This window comes from Bufo gargarizans, chromosome 1 (genome assembly GCF_014858855.1).
Source record: "Bufo gargarizans isolate SCDJY-AF-19 chromosome 1, ASM1485885v1, whole genome shotgun sequence".
In the NCBI taxonomy this organism is placed as follows: Eukaryota; Metazoa; Chordata; class Amphibia; order Anura; family Bufonidae; genus Bufo; species Bufo gargarizans.
This window is the reverse complement of record NC_058080.1, coordinates 346,632,473-346,648,975: the sequence shown is the minus strand read 5'-3', so window position 1 is coordinate 346,648,975 and position 16,503 is coordinate 346,632,473. Positions and strand designations below refer to the sequence as shown.

General features: G+C 39.1%; 1 protein-coding gene across 1 annotated transcript in view; it reads right to left on the bottom strand.

Annotated features, from left to right (window-relative positions):
- MPND (MPN domain containing) overlaps positions 1-16,503 on the bottom strand; it is a 282,277-nt gene that overhangs the window by 29,913 nt on the left and 235,861 nt on the right. Inside the window, exon 12 of the mRNA XM_044306702.1 lies at positions 276-368. Within this exon, the coding sequence (XP_044162637.1) occupies positions 276-368 (93 nt within the window). The remainder of the gene's footprint in view (positions 1-275; positions 369-16,503) is intronic.

Below are 16,503 nucleotides of genomic sequence, written 5' to 3'. Positions count from 1 at the left end.
AAGAAAAACTGAAGAATAACAATCTGTATATCTCCTAGCAGCAATCCATGAAAAACACATTGCATCTAGATGCATTCCGTTTTTACACGGAAGCCCCATTCACTTCTATGGAACCATAGCTGCATTAGAAAAGCAGAATATAGAACATACTGCGATTTTTCCTGAACGCACAAATGATGTGTGAAAAACGATGCGTAAAAATGAATGGGTCAGGATTTAGTCCGGATGCTATGTGTTTGTGTGAAAGAGACCAAAGGGATTTGGCAGTTTTATACCTTTATTTTGTCCAAGAAAGTATTATCTTCATTCCATGGATCCTGTAATGTAATCTGGTCAGGTCCTCCTTTATAAAACTCAACCAACAGAGCCTGTAGAAGATAGAAAAATGGCTGAAAAACACTATTGTATTTTGTAGTATGAAACACTAGTAATAGCGGTAGGTAAGGCCACATGCACACAACCATATTTTGTTCTGATCTACATTTTGTGCAGATCCATTTCAATAGGGCTGCAAAAAATGTGGACGTCACACTGTGTGCTTTTCACAATTATATGTCCTACAAAAAAAAAAAGAAGAAAGAAATAGAACATGTCCTAACCTTGTCTGTTTTGCAGGCTCTTAACTGAATAAAAGACTCGGGTTAACATTGCAATCTACCAGGGCCTGTGGAGCTGCAGTCACAGTGAGGGTGCGCCAAAGATCTATAGCAGTGTAAATGCCGGCAGTGGATGGCTCTGACTGTGGCAGGAAGGGGTTAATTCACTCTTGAAATTTTTGTTTACATTTTATTTTTTTAAATAAAGGGGTTGTCCTAAAAAAAAATTGGGGTCCATTGTATGTTTCTAACTTATCAAATGTAAAGGCTTTATCATGCACTTTATCTGCAGTTGCTGCTTTCTCAGATTTTACTGAGGGTCACATGACCTGTGATGTCAACTTCTCTCCCTGCTCTGATGATGTTTCGTGCACAAGCAGATTACATACACACATGGACACACATTCCCCGCCCCCTTTGTTTTGTAAAAAATAAATAAAAATGATATATATATATTTATTAGTTTTAGAATAGCAGACTTTGTCTGTGTAAACTATGCAAACGTTTAGAAATGTTTTGTGTTGACATCTTTTAATAGTTAAATAAATATAAGAAAGGAAAAATATATGGTACATTTTTTCTTAATTTTCAGTTTTTCCTTAAATATATACAGTTATGTGGAAAACAATAGCAGTCTATCTTCACTAATGTGTTTAATTACTGTTTTTGGCAGAAAAGATAATACAATATGGGGTAAATAAATTATGACTAGGTGTAGTTGAGTAATGGGCAACCAACAGACTGAACAGTCATGACACGCACGCTGCTAATTGGGTGCAATTGACTCATTTAATGATAGGGGGTGTTAAAATTAATAGCAGTGTTAAAATTAATAGCAGTGTGGAGTTCAATTAGTGAGGTGATTCATTCTGTGAAGAAACGGGTGTCAATTATGGCTCTTATTTAAAGAAGGAGGGCAGCAAATGTTGCACCTGCTGGTTTTAACGGTTGCTAAGTGAGTAAAATAGGTCTTTCCAGACACTGTACCGAACGTTGATCAAGAAGTTGATTGGAAAGGGGAAAACATGTAAAGAAATGCTGAAAATAATTAGCTGCTCAGCTAAAGACATCCACAATGCTTTAAAACGGAAAACAAAACCCAAACTACATCAGTAAGGAACAGGATGGTGCTCAGACATGCATCACAGTGCCTATTTCTTTGGCCATATACATAGTATTTAAAAAAATATTTTGGAAGTTGATCTAATGGAAATAACACAGAGACTTACCACGTGTGACCAGAGACTAGAGTTTTTTCAGTTGTCAATTGGAGAGGAACCTCCCAGAAGAAGTGGACAGCGAAACCCGGGTCGGGCAAATTGATTGTATGTATGATGTGAACAAGTGTCGATCTTGTAAGTAAAATAAAATATGTAGTGTTTCAAAAACCCGTGGGTATTGCACTATGCCGTGTTCCTTTTAAAGGATAAAAGAGCTGTGATTGCTGGTGGATATTGAGACCAAGGAGCTGGAATTGTTTTGAATCGAGATAAAATTGTCTTGTGGAAGTGTTGCTGTGTGTGAACTGTTCCTTACTGATGAAGTTAAAGCGCGGACCCTGAATTGCAGTTTATTTTGGTTAAAAAAGAGACCTACTCCTGTTGTTTGGAACTGCTGCTGATTGTGCCGCTTGGAAGACCACACAAAATATCTTTTGTTTTCTTAGTCATCTGTGAGTACTGCAACAATTAGAAGACGCCTACGTGAAGACAAACTATTTGCAAGAAACCCTCGTAAATTACCATTTCTGAGAAAAAGACGCGTTGAAAAGGTTACAGTTTGCCAAATAACATACTGGCTAGCCTAAAGAGAAGTAGCGCAAAATTCTATGGACAAGATGACGGCAAGATTGTTCTTATTGGGTCTAAAGGTTGCAGACAGTTCATGACTCAAACACTGAGTTCAAGCAAAAGTACAATGTGAAGACTGTAAAACATGGAGGTGCAAGTAATAGCTGTTTGCAGATGTCAGATGTTAGTTGCCTCCATGTCACACAGATGTAAAGCAGTTATCAGAAATAAAGGTTATACAGTGCCATGCAAAATTATTCACACACCTTGACTTTTTTCGTATTTTGTTACATTACAGCCTTAAGTTCAATGTTTTGTTATTCTGAATTTTATGTGATAGATCAGAACACAATAGTCTAAGTTGGTGAGATGAAATTAGAAAAATATATAAATAAAACTATTGTTTAGAAATAGAAAACAGAAAATTGGCATCTGCTTTGTGAGGAAGCCCATAGAAAGCTTGGGTGCAACCAATTACCTTCAGAAGTCACATAATTAGTGAAATGATGTCCACCTATGTGCAATCTAAGATGATGGCAAATGCCATGGGGCTTGGGGCTGATGGCACTGGCTGTGGGGGACATGTCTGATGACAGATGATGGCAAATGCCATGGAGCTTGGGGTTGATGGCACTGGCTCTGGGGGACATGTCTGATGGCAGATGATGGCAAATGGTACCTATGGTAACCCTGGAGGAGCTACAAAGTTCCACAGCAGAGACTGGAGTATCTGTACATAGGATTACAATAAGCCGTACCCTCCATAAAGTTGGGCTTTATGGCAGAGTAGCCAGAAGAAAGCCATTACTTTTAGCAAAAAAACAAAAAGGCACGTTGTGAGTTTGCGAAAAGGCATGTGGGAGACTCCCAAAATGTTTGGAGGAAGGTGCTCTGGTCTGATGACACTAAAATTGAACTTTTCAGACATCAAAGAGGACGCTATGTCTGGCGCAAACCAGATACATCACATCACTCAAAGAACGCAATCCCCACAGTGAAACATGGTGGTGGCAGCATCATGCTGTGGGGATGTTTTTTAGCAGCTGGGACTGGGAAAGTGGTCAGAGTTGAGGGAAAGATGGGTGTTGCTAAATACAGGGATAATCTTGAGCAAAACCTGTACCACTCTGTGCGTGATTTGAGGCTAGGATGGAGGTTCACCTTCTAGCAGGACAATGACCCCAAACACACTTCTAACGGAACACTTGAGTGGTTTAAGGGGAAACATGTAAATGTGTTGGAATGGCCTAGTCAAAGCCCAGATCTCTATCCAATAGAAAATCTGTTGTCAGACTTAAAGATTGCTGTTCACAAGCGCAAATCATCCAGCTTGAAGGAGCTGGAGGAGTAGTTTTGCAAGGAGGAATGGACAACAATCAAAGTGGTAAGATGTGGCAAGCTTATAGAGACTTATCCAAAGCGACTTGGAGCTGTGATTGCTGCAAAAGGTGGCTCTACAAAGTACTGACTTTAGGGAGGTGAATAGTTATGCACATTGACTTTTTCTGTTATCTTGTCCTATTTGTTGTTTGCTTCGCAATAAAAATAAAATAAAAAAAACATCTTCAAAGATGTGGGCATGTTCTGTAAATTAAATGATGCAAATCCTCAAACAATCCATGTTAAGGGGGTGAATACTTTTGCAAGGCACTGTACAACTAAATTTTAGTTTAGTGATTAAAGAAAAGCTAAATCTGTAAACAAATTTCAGTTTATAGTGGAAATATTCCAGTTTAGTAATAAACATAGTAACATAATTTATAAGGCTGAAAAAATACATCTGTCCATCCAGTTCGGTCAATTATCCTGCAAGTTGATCCAGAAGAAGGCAAAAAAATAATAATGTGAGTTTGTAACTGAAAATGCAAACACTGCTATTTTTTGAACTGCCTATTATTCCTTTTTCTTTATTTTCAGTTTAAGGGTCCATTCACACTTCCGTTGTTTCTTTCCTGATCTGTTCCGTTTTTTGCGGAACAGATCAGGACCAGTTCTGGACCCATTCATTTTCAATCGGTCCTGGAAAAAATCGGACAACACAATGTGTGCTGTCCATTTCCGTTGTTCCGTTCCGTATGTCCGATTAAATATAAAACTTGTCCTATTCTTTTCCGCAAAAATCGGATCCTGGTACAGTACAAAGTCAATGGTTCCGCAAATAACGGATGACATTCGTATGTCATTACGTATGTCATCCGTTTTATGCGGAATCCGTTCCCGGAAATTAAATCCTGCCCACAGAAATCACTTATTCACTTTTTTTTTTCAATTTTTTTTCAAAGAAATCCAAACAACTTTATTTGCTTTGTGAAATGTATACATGTTTCCGTTTTTTGCGGATCCGCAAAAAAACGGATGACATACAGATGACATACGGAAACATTTTCAGGAACAACGGATCCGCAAAAAACGGACCGAAATTCGGGATATAGAAAAATACTGACGTGTGAATGTAGCCTAAAATGTGATATTTTGTTCATGTTTTAATTTGGAATTGGATGTGCAGTGCCCCCAGTGCCTTTGTGTACAGTATATGGAAATAAATGCTATAATGAGGAATAAGCTTTTTTTTCTCAGTTGTTTTAACAACTTAAAGACCCAGGACGAGAATGCTCGTTCTAAATGGCCGGTACTTTGCACCCCAGCACGAGCATTCTCGTCCTGCGGTCCTTCCTGTGCAGATGTATAATGCTGCATTGAAACTGGGATCAGACCCTGTAATTTTGAAGTCCCATAGTGGGACAAGAATAAAAAAATATAAAGTTTCAAAAAATAAATAAAAAGCCCCTTTCCCATAAAAAGAGACATATGAAATTGTAAAAACTAGAAAAAAAAGACATATTAGATATCACCGCATGCGTAACAACCTGCTCTATAAAAATATCACAAGATCCACCCCATCTGGTCAACACCGTAAAAAAAAATTATAATAAAAACTGTGCTAAAAATAAATAGCAATTTGTTGTTACCTTTCACCACAAAAAGTGTAATACCAAGTGATCAAAAAGTAGTGTGCACCCTTAAATATTACCAATCAAACTGTCATCTCACCCAACAAAAAATGACCCCCTACCTAAGACAATCACCCAAAAAAAAACTATGGCTCTCTGACTATGGCGACACCAAAACATGATTATTATTATTTTTTGTTTAAAAAATTCTCCCCCATTGTGTTAAATGTAAAAAAAAAGTAGACGTATTAGGTTTTGTCGCGTCCGTAACAACCTGCTCTATAAAAATACCACATGACCTAACCCCTCAGCTGAACACCGTAAAAAAATAAAAACCGTGTCACTTTACATCACAAAAAGTGTAATACCAAGCGATAAAAAAAGTCATACACACCCCAAAATTGTACCAATCAAGCCGTCATCTCATCCCCCACAAAATGAGACCCTACCTAAGACAATTGGCCAAAAAATAAAAAATAAACAGGGCTTTCAGAATATGGAGACACTAAAAAATAAAAAAAGCTTTATTATGTAAAACTGAAACAATCAACCCAAATACATATTTGGTATTATCGCGTCTGTAACAGCCTGCTCTATAAAAATACCACATGATCTAACCTGTCAGATGAACATTGTAAAAAAAAAAGTGTAATATAGAGCAACAAAAAATCATATGTACCCTAAAATAGTACCAACAAAACTGGCACCTTATCCCGTAGTTTCCAAAATGGGGTAATTTTGGGGAGTTTCTACTCTAGGGGTGTATCAGGGGGTCTTCAAATGTGACATGGCAACTTAAAATAATCCCAGTGAAATCCAAAAACCATATGGTATTCCTTTCCTTATGCGTCCTGCCGTGTGCCCATACAGCAGTTTATGATCACATATGGGGTGTTTCTGTAAACTACACAATCAGGGCATTAAATATAGAGTTTTGTTTGGCTGTTAACGCTTGCTTTGGTCTTGGAAAAAATGGATTAATATGGAAAATCTGCCAAAAAAGTGAAATTTTGAAATGTATTCTCCATTTTCCTTTAATTCCTTTGGAACACCTAAAGGGTTAACAAAGTTTGTAAAAATCAGTTTGGAATACCTTGAGGGGTGTAGTTTCTAGAATGGGGCCATTTATGGGTGGTTTCTATTATGTAAGCCTCACAAAGTGACTTCAGACCTGAACTGGTCCGTAAAAAGTGAGTTTTGGAAATTTTCTGAAAAATTTCAAAATTTGCTTCTAAACTTCTAAGCCTTGTAATGTCCCAAAAAAAGAAAGACATTTACAAAATGATGCCAACATAAAGTAGACATATGGGGAATGTTAAGTAATAAATAGTTTATGAGGTATCACTTTCTGTTTTAAAAGCAGAGAAATAGAAATTTAGAAAATTGCAGATTTTAAAAAATTTTGGCTAAATTTGGGATTTTTTCATAAATAAAGGTGAAATATATTGACTCAAATTTATGACTATCATGAAGTACAATGTGTCACGAGAAAACTATCTTAGAATGGCTTGGATAAATAAAAGTGTTCTCAAGCTATTACCAATTAAAGTGAAACATTTCAGATTTGCAAAAAATGGCCTGGGCAGAAAGGCGAAAACTGGTAGAAGGGGTTAAAACACAGTTTTATTTTTTTGTTGGTGATCAAAGGCTTTGTTCCCTAGTTATGATACATTTTCTTTAAATTTAAATAAGGCCTTTGGTGCAATAAGCGCATCACCATTGCTCTTGTTGCACCCAAACTTAACTCACAGAGTTGTAACTACTGCCTTCATCAGACCATAATACAATTACAGCAGACATTAAAGATTTATATACTCAAAAAGCAATGTGTATACATCAACAAGCTTACACAAAAATGTATATACAGTATATAAACAAGCTTAAAACCACTGAAACAGAGGCCATGCAATATTTGGCAGTCATCAACAACTGCCATGTTACCAAAAGCAAAATTTTCAGAGAGCCCACAGCATATTGCGTACAAAAATATAACCAAATTAATACACACAACCCCCTTCATGCAACTTTGCAGCAAATAATGGTTACATCAAAAACTGGAAGAAAATTAAAATAAGCTGCATCCAATACTAGTGCACCCAGTACTAATGCTAACTAGTTCCTTTATCGGGCCATTTATACAGTAAAATAAAAATAAAGATTTCTATACAAAAAATGGCAATGTATAAACATCAACAAGCGTACATAAAAAGTAATGCATATACATAAATACACACAATTAATACATACAACCACCTTCATGCAACTTTGTTCCAAATGGTGGTTATATTGAAAACTGGAAGAGAAATACAATCTGCAACTAGTCTAGCAGAAACGAACTTATGATAAATAAAATACAGTCGCAAAAAAAACTAAGATGTTAGTTCATACATACTATACTTGTCTACATTTAATACTACAAGAAATGCAAAAATCTGCAGGAATACACCAACCTCTTGATGCTAGTATTGTGAATTTTTATAGTATATCATTTTCCATCTAATAAAATACTAATCCTTATTAAAAAGGATAATATAATGCATAAACAAAGGTTGCTTTTAGGCAAGTATAATAATCCAGTGTGAGGGAGACAACAACTTCACCTTCTGCAGTAGGTATTGCGTTCAGCCTTTAGGAGTTGTACACATTCCAGGCACAACTCTGATTATTTATTTTACTGCCTTATATAGCGCTGACATATCCTGCAGCACTTCCCCGACCTTATCATCCCTTGCTGTCCCCAAAGGAGCTGACAATCAAAGTATCCTATCAGTATGTCTTTGGCGTGTGGAAGGAAACCAGAATACCAGAGGAAACCCACACAAACAAGGGGAGAACATACAAATTCCATGCAGATGTTGTCCTTGGTTGGATTTAAACCTAGGATTCCAGTAATGCAAGTCACCAGTGCTAACCACTGAGCCTCCGTGCTGCCCATACTTGCTGCTCCCTTTATTCATAAACCTCTAGCAGGAATAACAGAGGGCTGGCACAACACAAAGTTATAAGAATTATTGTACAGAACTGTTATTACACGGGGAACACAAGTATGCACTAAAACAGACATGTCGGGAGAGGTCATATTTAATGTGAATGGGACTGAGATATGAAAACCCTGACAGGCCATGGATAGATCGGTCACTGCTTCTTGGCGATGTTTTCCTAGCCTGAGGGTATGGTCACATGTGGTATAAAACCTGCGTTCAGTTCAGTTTTTTTCCACACGGGTGCAATGTGGTTTTTTTTTTTAAAATCAAATATCTTTTTATTAACATTTTGTATAAATGGGAAACAGGATATTCGGAAAAGCCATATTACATAGGTAAAGATGTGACAGTTAGGATCCGAACAACAAGCAGGTCCCTTGAACTATCGTAATTTATGAACAATTGCTTGTGAGAGGTAGGGCTAAGGACATTGAGGGAGATGAAGGGGGGGAAGGGTGGGGTAGATGGATGGGGGGGAGGTAGGGAGGGAATAAGGGGGAAAAGGTTGAGGGGGTACATCGGGTGTAAACAGGAGCAAATAACTATAGTTTGACATCAGCCATTAGCATGTTTCAGTCTGAAACCTTGGAGATAGGCTGATATGTTGAGGTCTGTGTTTAGTGGTTACTTCCGGGATTCCACAGCGATTGTGTGTGAGTTGTATACTCTTTTGCCAGGCATTTCTTTTTGGGAGAGAGAGATAATTATTGGGTATGAATTTGATGAGCGTTATTTTGGCTTCCTGGAGAGATATTGTGATTCTCCAGATGTCACACCTTTCCCAAGCGAAACAGTAGTTTCGGTCTATCGATCTGTTGAACACTTCATTGAGAGTATTAATGAGTTTGGAGGCGACTGTTATGTGCATAGGTTTTTGGTTCTATAGGCCTTCAAGGAGCCCACAGTCTACCAAATTTCAAATGGGATCTGTTGGCCCAACCAGCCAACTCCTTCATGAGATATATTTGATCAACCTTTGTCTGTCATTGGGCGATATCAGGGGGGTTTGGGTTAAGCCAGTGAAGAAGAATTAAGATCTAGCTGCCAGCAGTGTAGGAAGGTCAGATGTCCTGGGAGACCAATTGCCATAGGGAAGCCACAATAATACCGAGATAGGTGAGAGTTTTCTAGAAGTATTACATATCAGGTTTATTCTATTTTCCACCTGGGGCCAATAGCCTTTGATCAGTGGACATGACCAAAATATGTGGCTCAATGAGTCCTTTTCTACTAGGCAGCGCCAGCATTTGTCATTGTCCCTAATCCCATGTGGTGGAGTTTACTGGGGTCATCGTACCACCTGGTCATTGTCTTATATGAATGCTCTTGAATTCTAGTGCATTGTGAGAAGCCATGGGATCTCAGGTGGATCTGATCTATTTCTGCTGTAGTGAAGGATATTCCCCGTGTTTCTTATCTGGGCAGTGGAGGTAGTTGTGTTGCGGTGTCGTCCAGCGGCAGCCATGATAGGATGCAAATGGGGTTAATTTCCAGTTGTGACCAGGCTGCTGTTAGATCTGATGGTTTGTGGACCGTACAGAGTTTTCCATCTTTGCTGAACGTGACACTGAAGGGGTAAAGCCATCGGTATAGGATATTATGATTCCTCAAGTAATCTGTGAAGGTTTTAGGATAAGGCGTTTCAACAATGTGGGCGCTATGGGCGCTATGTCTTAAAATATTTGAATGAACGCACTTTCGTATGCCAAGGCCTTCCTCCACTTTGCTGCCTGAAGTATAGCTGAGGTGTCTTGAAAACTGAGCAGCCCGCAAACCACATCTTGTGGCGGTTCGTCCTTGCCTGGAGTTGGGCGCAGAGATCTGTGTATCCTCTCAATGGAGACAGGTTGGGCTTTCTCCTCTCCAAGGAAGTCTGAAAAATGTGCTGAGCTGTGGTGCACAGGGCCCTGTAGTCGATGGATTTTTGCAGGCCTTTTAGTCTGATATTATTTCTCCGGCTCCTGTTTTTTTGGTCGTCGACCAGAAGTAGCGCGTTGTTGAGGGAGTCTATTCGGGATTTCAGGCAGTGTGATACAGCGGTGTTGTGATTAGTGAAGAGGGTCTGTTTGGATTCCAATGATTCCACTCTATGTCCCAGTGCCCTTATGTCATGCCGCGTGTCTCTGAGTTCCTGCAGCAGGGGGTCGAGTGCTTGGGAGAGGGAGTCTTTTAGAAATGACAGTTAGAATATCGTTATTTTCTACTTGCGGTTCATCCCTGTAGTCCAGCGTGCTGCACGCATCGTCATCCTCTCTCTCTTCCTCCTCTAAGTCAGGTGCGGTTGAACGCGGCGCTATCTTGCCCATTCACACCGGAGAAAGCGCCAGCTTCTTACTGACTAATCTGTCCATCTCCCCTTGTCCCTTCTTGTGTTTGTGGGTCGTAGGGTGGTCCCTGGGTCTGTCCCTCCTGATCTTGACCATACTAGCTGGAGTTTAGGCGTCTTCAGTAATGAAAATGCGGGTCTGTGGAACAGGAGCTCTTTCTCAGACCTCCATCTCGCTCTATGGTCAGGCTCCGCCCCCAGGTGCAATGCGTTTTGATGTGTTTTTCACACGCGTGATAAAAAACTGAAGGCTGCGGACAAAAATAGGCATTTCTATAGGGGGTGCCGGCCGGGTGTGTTGCGGATCCGCAATTTTGGGGTCCGCAACACACCGCGGACGTGTGAATGGACCCTTAGGGTTATTCACTTTAAGAAAAGACGACTGAGGGGAGATCTAATAACTATGTATAAATATATCAGGGGTCAGTACAGAGAGCTCTCTCATCATTTATTTATCCCCAGAACTGTGACAAGGGGACATCCTCTGCATCTGGAGGAAAGGTTTGTACACAAAGATAGAAGAGGATTCTTTACGGTAAGAGCAGTGAGACTATGGAACTCTCTGCCTGAGAAGGTGGTGATGGTGAGTTCACTAAAAGAGATCAAGTGGGGCCTGGATGTATTTCTGTAGTGTATTACGGTAATATTACAGGCTATAGCTACTAGAGATGGGTCGTTGATCCAGGGAGTTATTTTGAGTCAGGAAGGAATTTTCTCCTAAAGTGAGGAAAATTGGCTTCTACCTCACAGTTATTTTTTGCCTTCCTCTGGATCAACTTGCAGGATAACAGGCTGAACTGGATGGACAGATGTCTTTTTTCAGCCATATAAACTACGTTACCATGTTACTATGTTACATGTGATGGCTCTCCAGATCACACCAGCCATTGGGGCAGAGTGTTGCTATAAAGGAAAGGCAGGATTAAAGAGATCACTATTTGGCCTCCATATTCAAACATTATAATTGGAACAACAAAATCATACCCTACCCAAGATTATCGCCCAAAAACTGAAAAAACTATGGCTCTTAGACTATGGAAACACTAAAACATGATTTTTTTTGTTTCAAAAATGAAATCATTGTGTAAAACTTACATAAATAAAACAAATGTATACATATTAGGTATCGCCGCGTCCGTATCGACCGGCTCTATAAAAATATCACATGACCTAACCCCTCAGGTGAACACCGTAAAAAAATAAAAATAAAAACGGTGTAAAAAAAGCAATTTTTTGTCATCTTATGTCACAAAAAGTGTAATAGCAAGCGATCAAAAAGTCATATGCACCACAAAATAGTGCCAATAAAACCGTCATCTCATCCCACAAAAAATGAGACCCTACTTTAGATAATCGCCCAAAAACTGAAAAAACTATGGCTCTCAGACTATGGAGACACTAAAACATATTTTTTTTGTTTCAAAAATGAAATCATTGTGTAAAACTTACATAAATAAAAATAAATTGTATACATATTAGGTATCGCCGCGTCCGTGACAACCTGCTCTATAAAAATACCACATGATCTGACCTGTCAGATGAATGTTGTAAATAACAAAAAAAAAAGGTGCCAAAAAAGATATTTCTTGTTACCTTGCCTCACAAAAAGTGTAATATAGAGCAACCAAAAATCATATGTACCCTAAACTAGTACCAACAAAACTTCCACCCTATCCTGTAGTTTCTAAAATGGGGTCACTTTTTTTGGAGTTTCTACTCCAGGGGTGCATCAGGGGGGCTTCAAATGGGACATGGTGTCCAAAAAAAAACTGTATAGCAAAATCTGCCTTTCCAAAACCGCATGGCATTCCTTTCCTTCTGTGTCGTACCGTGTGCCCGTACAGTGGTTTACGACCACATATGGGGTGTTTCTGTAAACTACAGAATCAGGGCCATAAATATTATGTTTTGTTTGGCTGTTAACCCTTGCTTTGTAACTGGAAAACAAATTGTAAAATGGAAAATTTGCCCAAAAATTGAAATTCTGAAATGTCATCTCTATTTGCCAATAACTCTTGTGGAACGCCTAAAGGGTTAACGACGTTTGTAAAATCAGTTTCGAATACCTTGAGTGGTGTCGTTTCTTAGATGGAGTCACTTTTATGGAGTTTCAGGGGGGCTTCAAATGGGACATGGTGTCAAAAAAAAAAACTGTCTAGCAAAATCTGCCTTTCAAAAACGTATGGCATTCTTTTCCTTCTGCGCCCTGCCGTGTGCCCGTACAGTGGTTTATGACCACATATGGGGTGTTTCTGTGAACTACAGAATCAGAGCCATAAATATTGAGTCTTGTTTGGCTGTTAACCCTAGCTTTGTAGCTGGAAAAAAATTATTAAAATGGAAAATATGCCAAAAAAGTGAAATTTTGAAATTGTATCTGTATTTTCCATAAATTTTTGTGGAACACCTAAAGGGTTAACAAAGTTTGTAAAATCAGTTTTGAATACCTTGAGGGGTGTAGTTTCTAGAAAGGCGTAATTTTTGGGTGGTTTCTATTATATAAGTCTCACAAAGTGACTTCAGACCTGAACTGGTCCCTAAAAATTGGGTTTTTGAAAAGTTCTGAACAATTTCAAGATTTGCTTCCAAACTTCTAAGCCTTGTAACATTCCCAAAATATAAAATATCATTCCCAAAATAATGCAAACATGAAGTAGACATATAGGGAATGTAAAGTAATAAATATGTTTCAAATATGTCTCAATGTCACAGTTGAGGACTTAACCATTCTCATAGTACTGTGATCCAGACGACTCATCTCAGGCTCGGTCGCGCAACAGCAATGCCGGCAGGAGGCGCCTAATATTATATCTCACTCGGTAACCCAGATCTCGCGAGAGCCCGCACATGGCGTCATCACTCAGTCGCCGCAGTTGCCACTATGTCACGTGATCGCATCCAAGTCATCCCCTCCCAAGGTATGCAACAAATCTCAGCCAAAGGGACACCGTTTATACATACAAAAGTAGACATCAAGGACATCCAAACCAACATATAATGCAGATAATATAATACTATATCATAAATATATAAGAATCATGCTGAATATACAGCTCATAAGTGTAATCATTTACTTAGATATCAGGTCTAAAATAACACACAAAGCAGCAAATACGAGTGTGAAATAAATCCACAATATGTCTGAACACCAATAAAGTGCACATATAGTAAGGATATGATAGAAAATAATACACATGTCAGAGTTATGCATTATCTATGTAATAATCACGTAACAATAAATATACTAAAAATAAGTGACCAAATCAAATAAAGTGTGAGTGCAATGAAAGTGCAACATGTTGTGAAAAAGTGTTTATTAAATACGACAATAGTAGATAAAATATATGCATAAACTAAAGAAAGAAAGAAGACATCAAAGTCCCATCATATCATAAGGATCTAGCATCCCAGGCAAAAGAGGTAAGTACTTTCATCCATATGGCAACATCATCATCCAACAATTGTCCCCTAATCTGGAATATATAATGGGTCATGAGTGCTGAGTAGTAAATGCACATATCTGTTAAAAATACTATAAACAACAGTAAAAAGTATACAGTTAAAAACATACAACTACATGTCTGTTTGGACGACCAGGCCGCAGGTCGCCAATATGTACAAAGAGCAGAAGGAACAGAAGTAATCAATAATCACAACCCCACAGGTTCTATCTAGATAAATGGGGCATAGCTAATATTCTCATTGAGGCCATTTGGTGAAACCGTATTGAGGAGAAAGATCCATTTGGTCTCACGCTGAGCCAACAGTTTCTTCAAATTACCTCCTCTTTTTTAAATGAGTACTCGGTCAATTCCTCTGATCCGTAGTAGAGTTCCGTCTGAGCCATGCTTGTCTTTGAAACGCCTGGCCAGAGTCTTCAGCTGTGTTATGTCCTCCTCCTCACGTGCCGCATTGATGGACGTATAGAATAGTCTGAAGAAAGCACGTGTGTGTGCTGAAACGTGTCACTATGCTTTAAATAAGTGACTGAATAAATTACAGCATTGAAAATTCATTGCGAGTTCCGGTCTTTCTTCTCTTCATCTTCTTTTTAGTGGGCGTGAGTTCAGGCCTACATAAATAAGATCACATGGGTAGACGGCCCAGTACACCATTCCGATAGTATTACAATTAATGGTGTGTGTGATATTATATGTCCTATCACCATTCGAGTTATGGAAGTGGGTCGCCCTTTCCATGTTGGGACAGGCGACACACCTCCCACATTCCTTACTCCCCAATGGGGATCCCTTGGTCCCAAACGGGTTCACCTCTCTGCGGACATAGACACTACTAGGGCTGCACGATATGGGAATTTTGTGTGATTGCGATTAGGGCCCTAAAAATTGCGATAACGATATGCAATGCAATATTTTAAGGGAATTGTGCTAGAGGTCTACTTGGATTTTCAAGGCAAAAGCACACATAAATTACTGATAATGCTGAAATGTAGTTATGCTTAACTCAAGAACTGAAATGCACAGTCTTTTATTAAAATAAAACATCTTTTAATAAATTAAATAACATATTTGCATTACTGGAAAAGTACAAAATCCCAAACTTGACATTTTCTTAATAGCACTGCACAGAACAGATAAATAGAATAAATAGAAGAACATTTGTTCATTAAAATAACAACTTGCCTCCACCTCCTCCCTCCCCGCACAGTAACTGATGTATCGCCGGCCACGCTGTGCAGCATAGAGGCCGGCGATACATCCGTGTCAGCCACGTAAAATGTCAACCATCGCTTTAAAAGACGCACTGCGAAAAATATGGTAATACAATTGCAGCATTTTTAGGTCGGACAATTGGCGATTGCGATATGGCGATTTATTGCGATTGCTTTGGCGATATATTGTGCAGGCCTAGCCACTACGGACTCAATGGTCCCGTAGATTTCTTGCCCTCCGGAAGGTCATTGAGGGATGTGGAGATATAGCCCCACACCATTGGGGATCCTGCGATAGTATACCCCAATATTTGGTTTGAGACCACACAACCTGGCAGCAAGCGACGTCAGGATGGTGGTTATAAACTGCAGGTAATAAATCTGACAGGGTCCTCACTGGGGACCAACTGTCCATATTAGGAAAAGGGTTGTCTTTCTCACCAACTTGTAACTATGACTATTTTTCTACAGTGAAAGACCTTCATCTTTTTGCTAGGCGCCTGATTTTTAAATAGATTTTTTATCCAAGATCTGATCCTAATTTCACCACCCCAGCCGAACAAGAGGCCCTGAACACTCTGACATCTTTATTAAATGAACAGGATGAAGAGGAAAAATTTGGTGAGTTTCCTAGAACTCTAATTCCCAAATCCAACAAATTTCCTGCTCTCTCTTTATATCCAAATATAGGGATTTTTGTTAAATTAGTTGAGAATGAGCTCTCCAAGATAAACAACTACGGGGGTAGAGACAATTGTACTATTCAGGAGAGGAGAGCCCTTAATGAGATGGAAAAATGGTCAGATGTTTTGATTAAGCCTGCAGATAAGGGCGGAAATATTGTCCTGTGGCCATCTGTCATGTACGAGAGAGAAGCCCGGAGGCAATTACAGGATGGGGAGTGCTATAAAAAACTTACATATAACCCCCTTGAAAAATTTAAACAGGAGTTAGGGATAATTTTGAAAGCAGGTGTGGAAGAAGGTGTTATCTCAGCAAAACAACGTACCTGTTTATTTTCTAAATGTCCTGTTATACTGACCCTTTACCTCTTACCGAAGGTGCATAAGAATCCCCTGAACCCACCTGGGAGACCGATCATCGCGGGAATCAACAGTCTCAACGATGCAATCTGCCAATATGTCGACTATTTCCTACAGCCATTGGTAGAAGAACTGCCATCC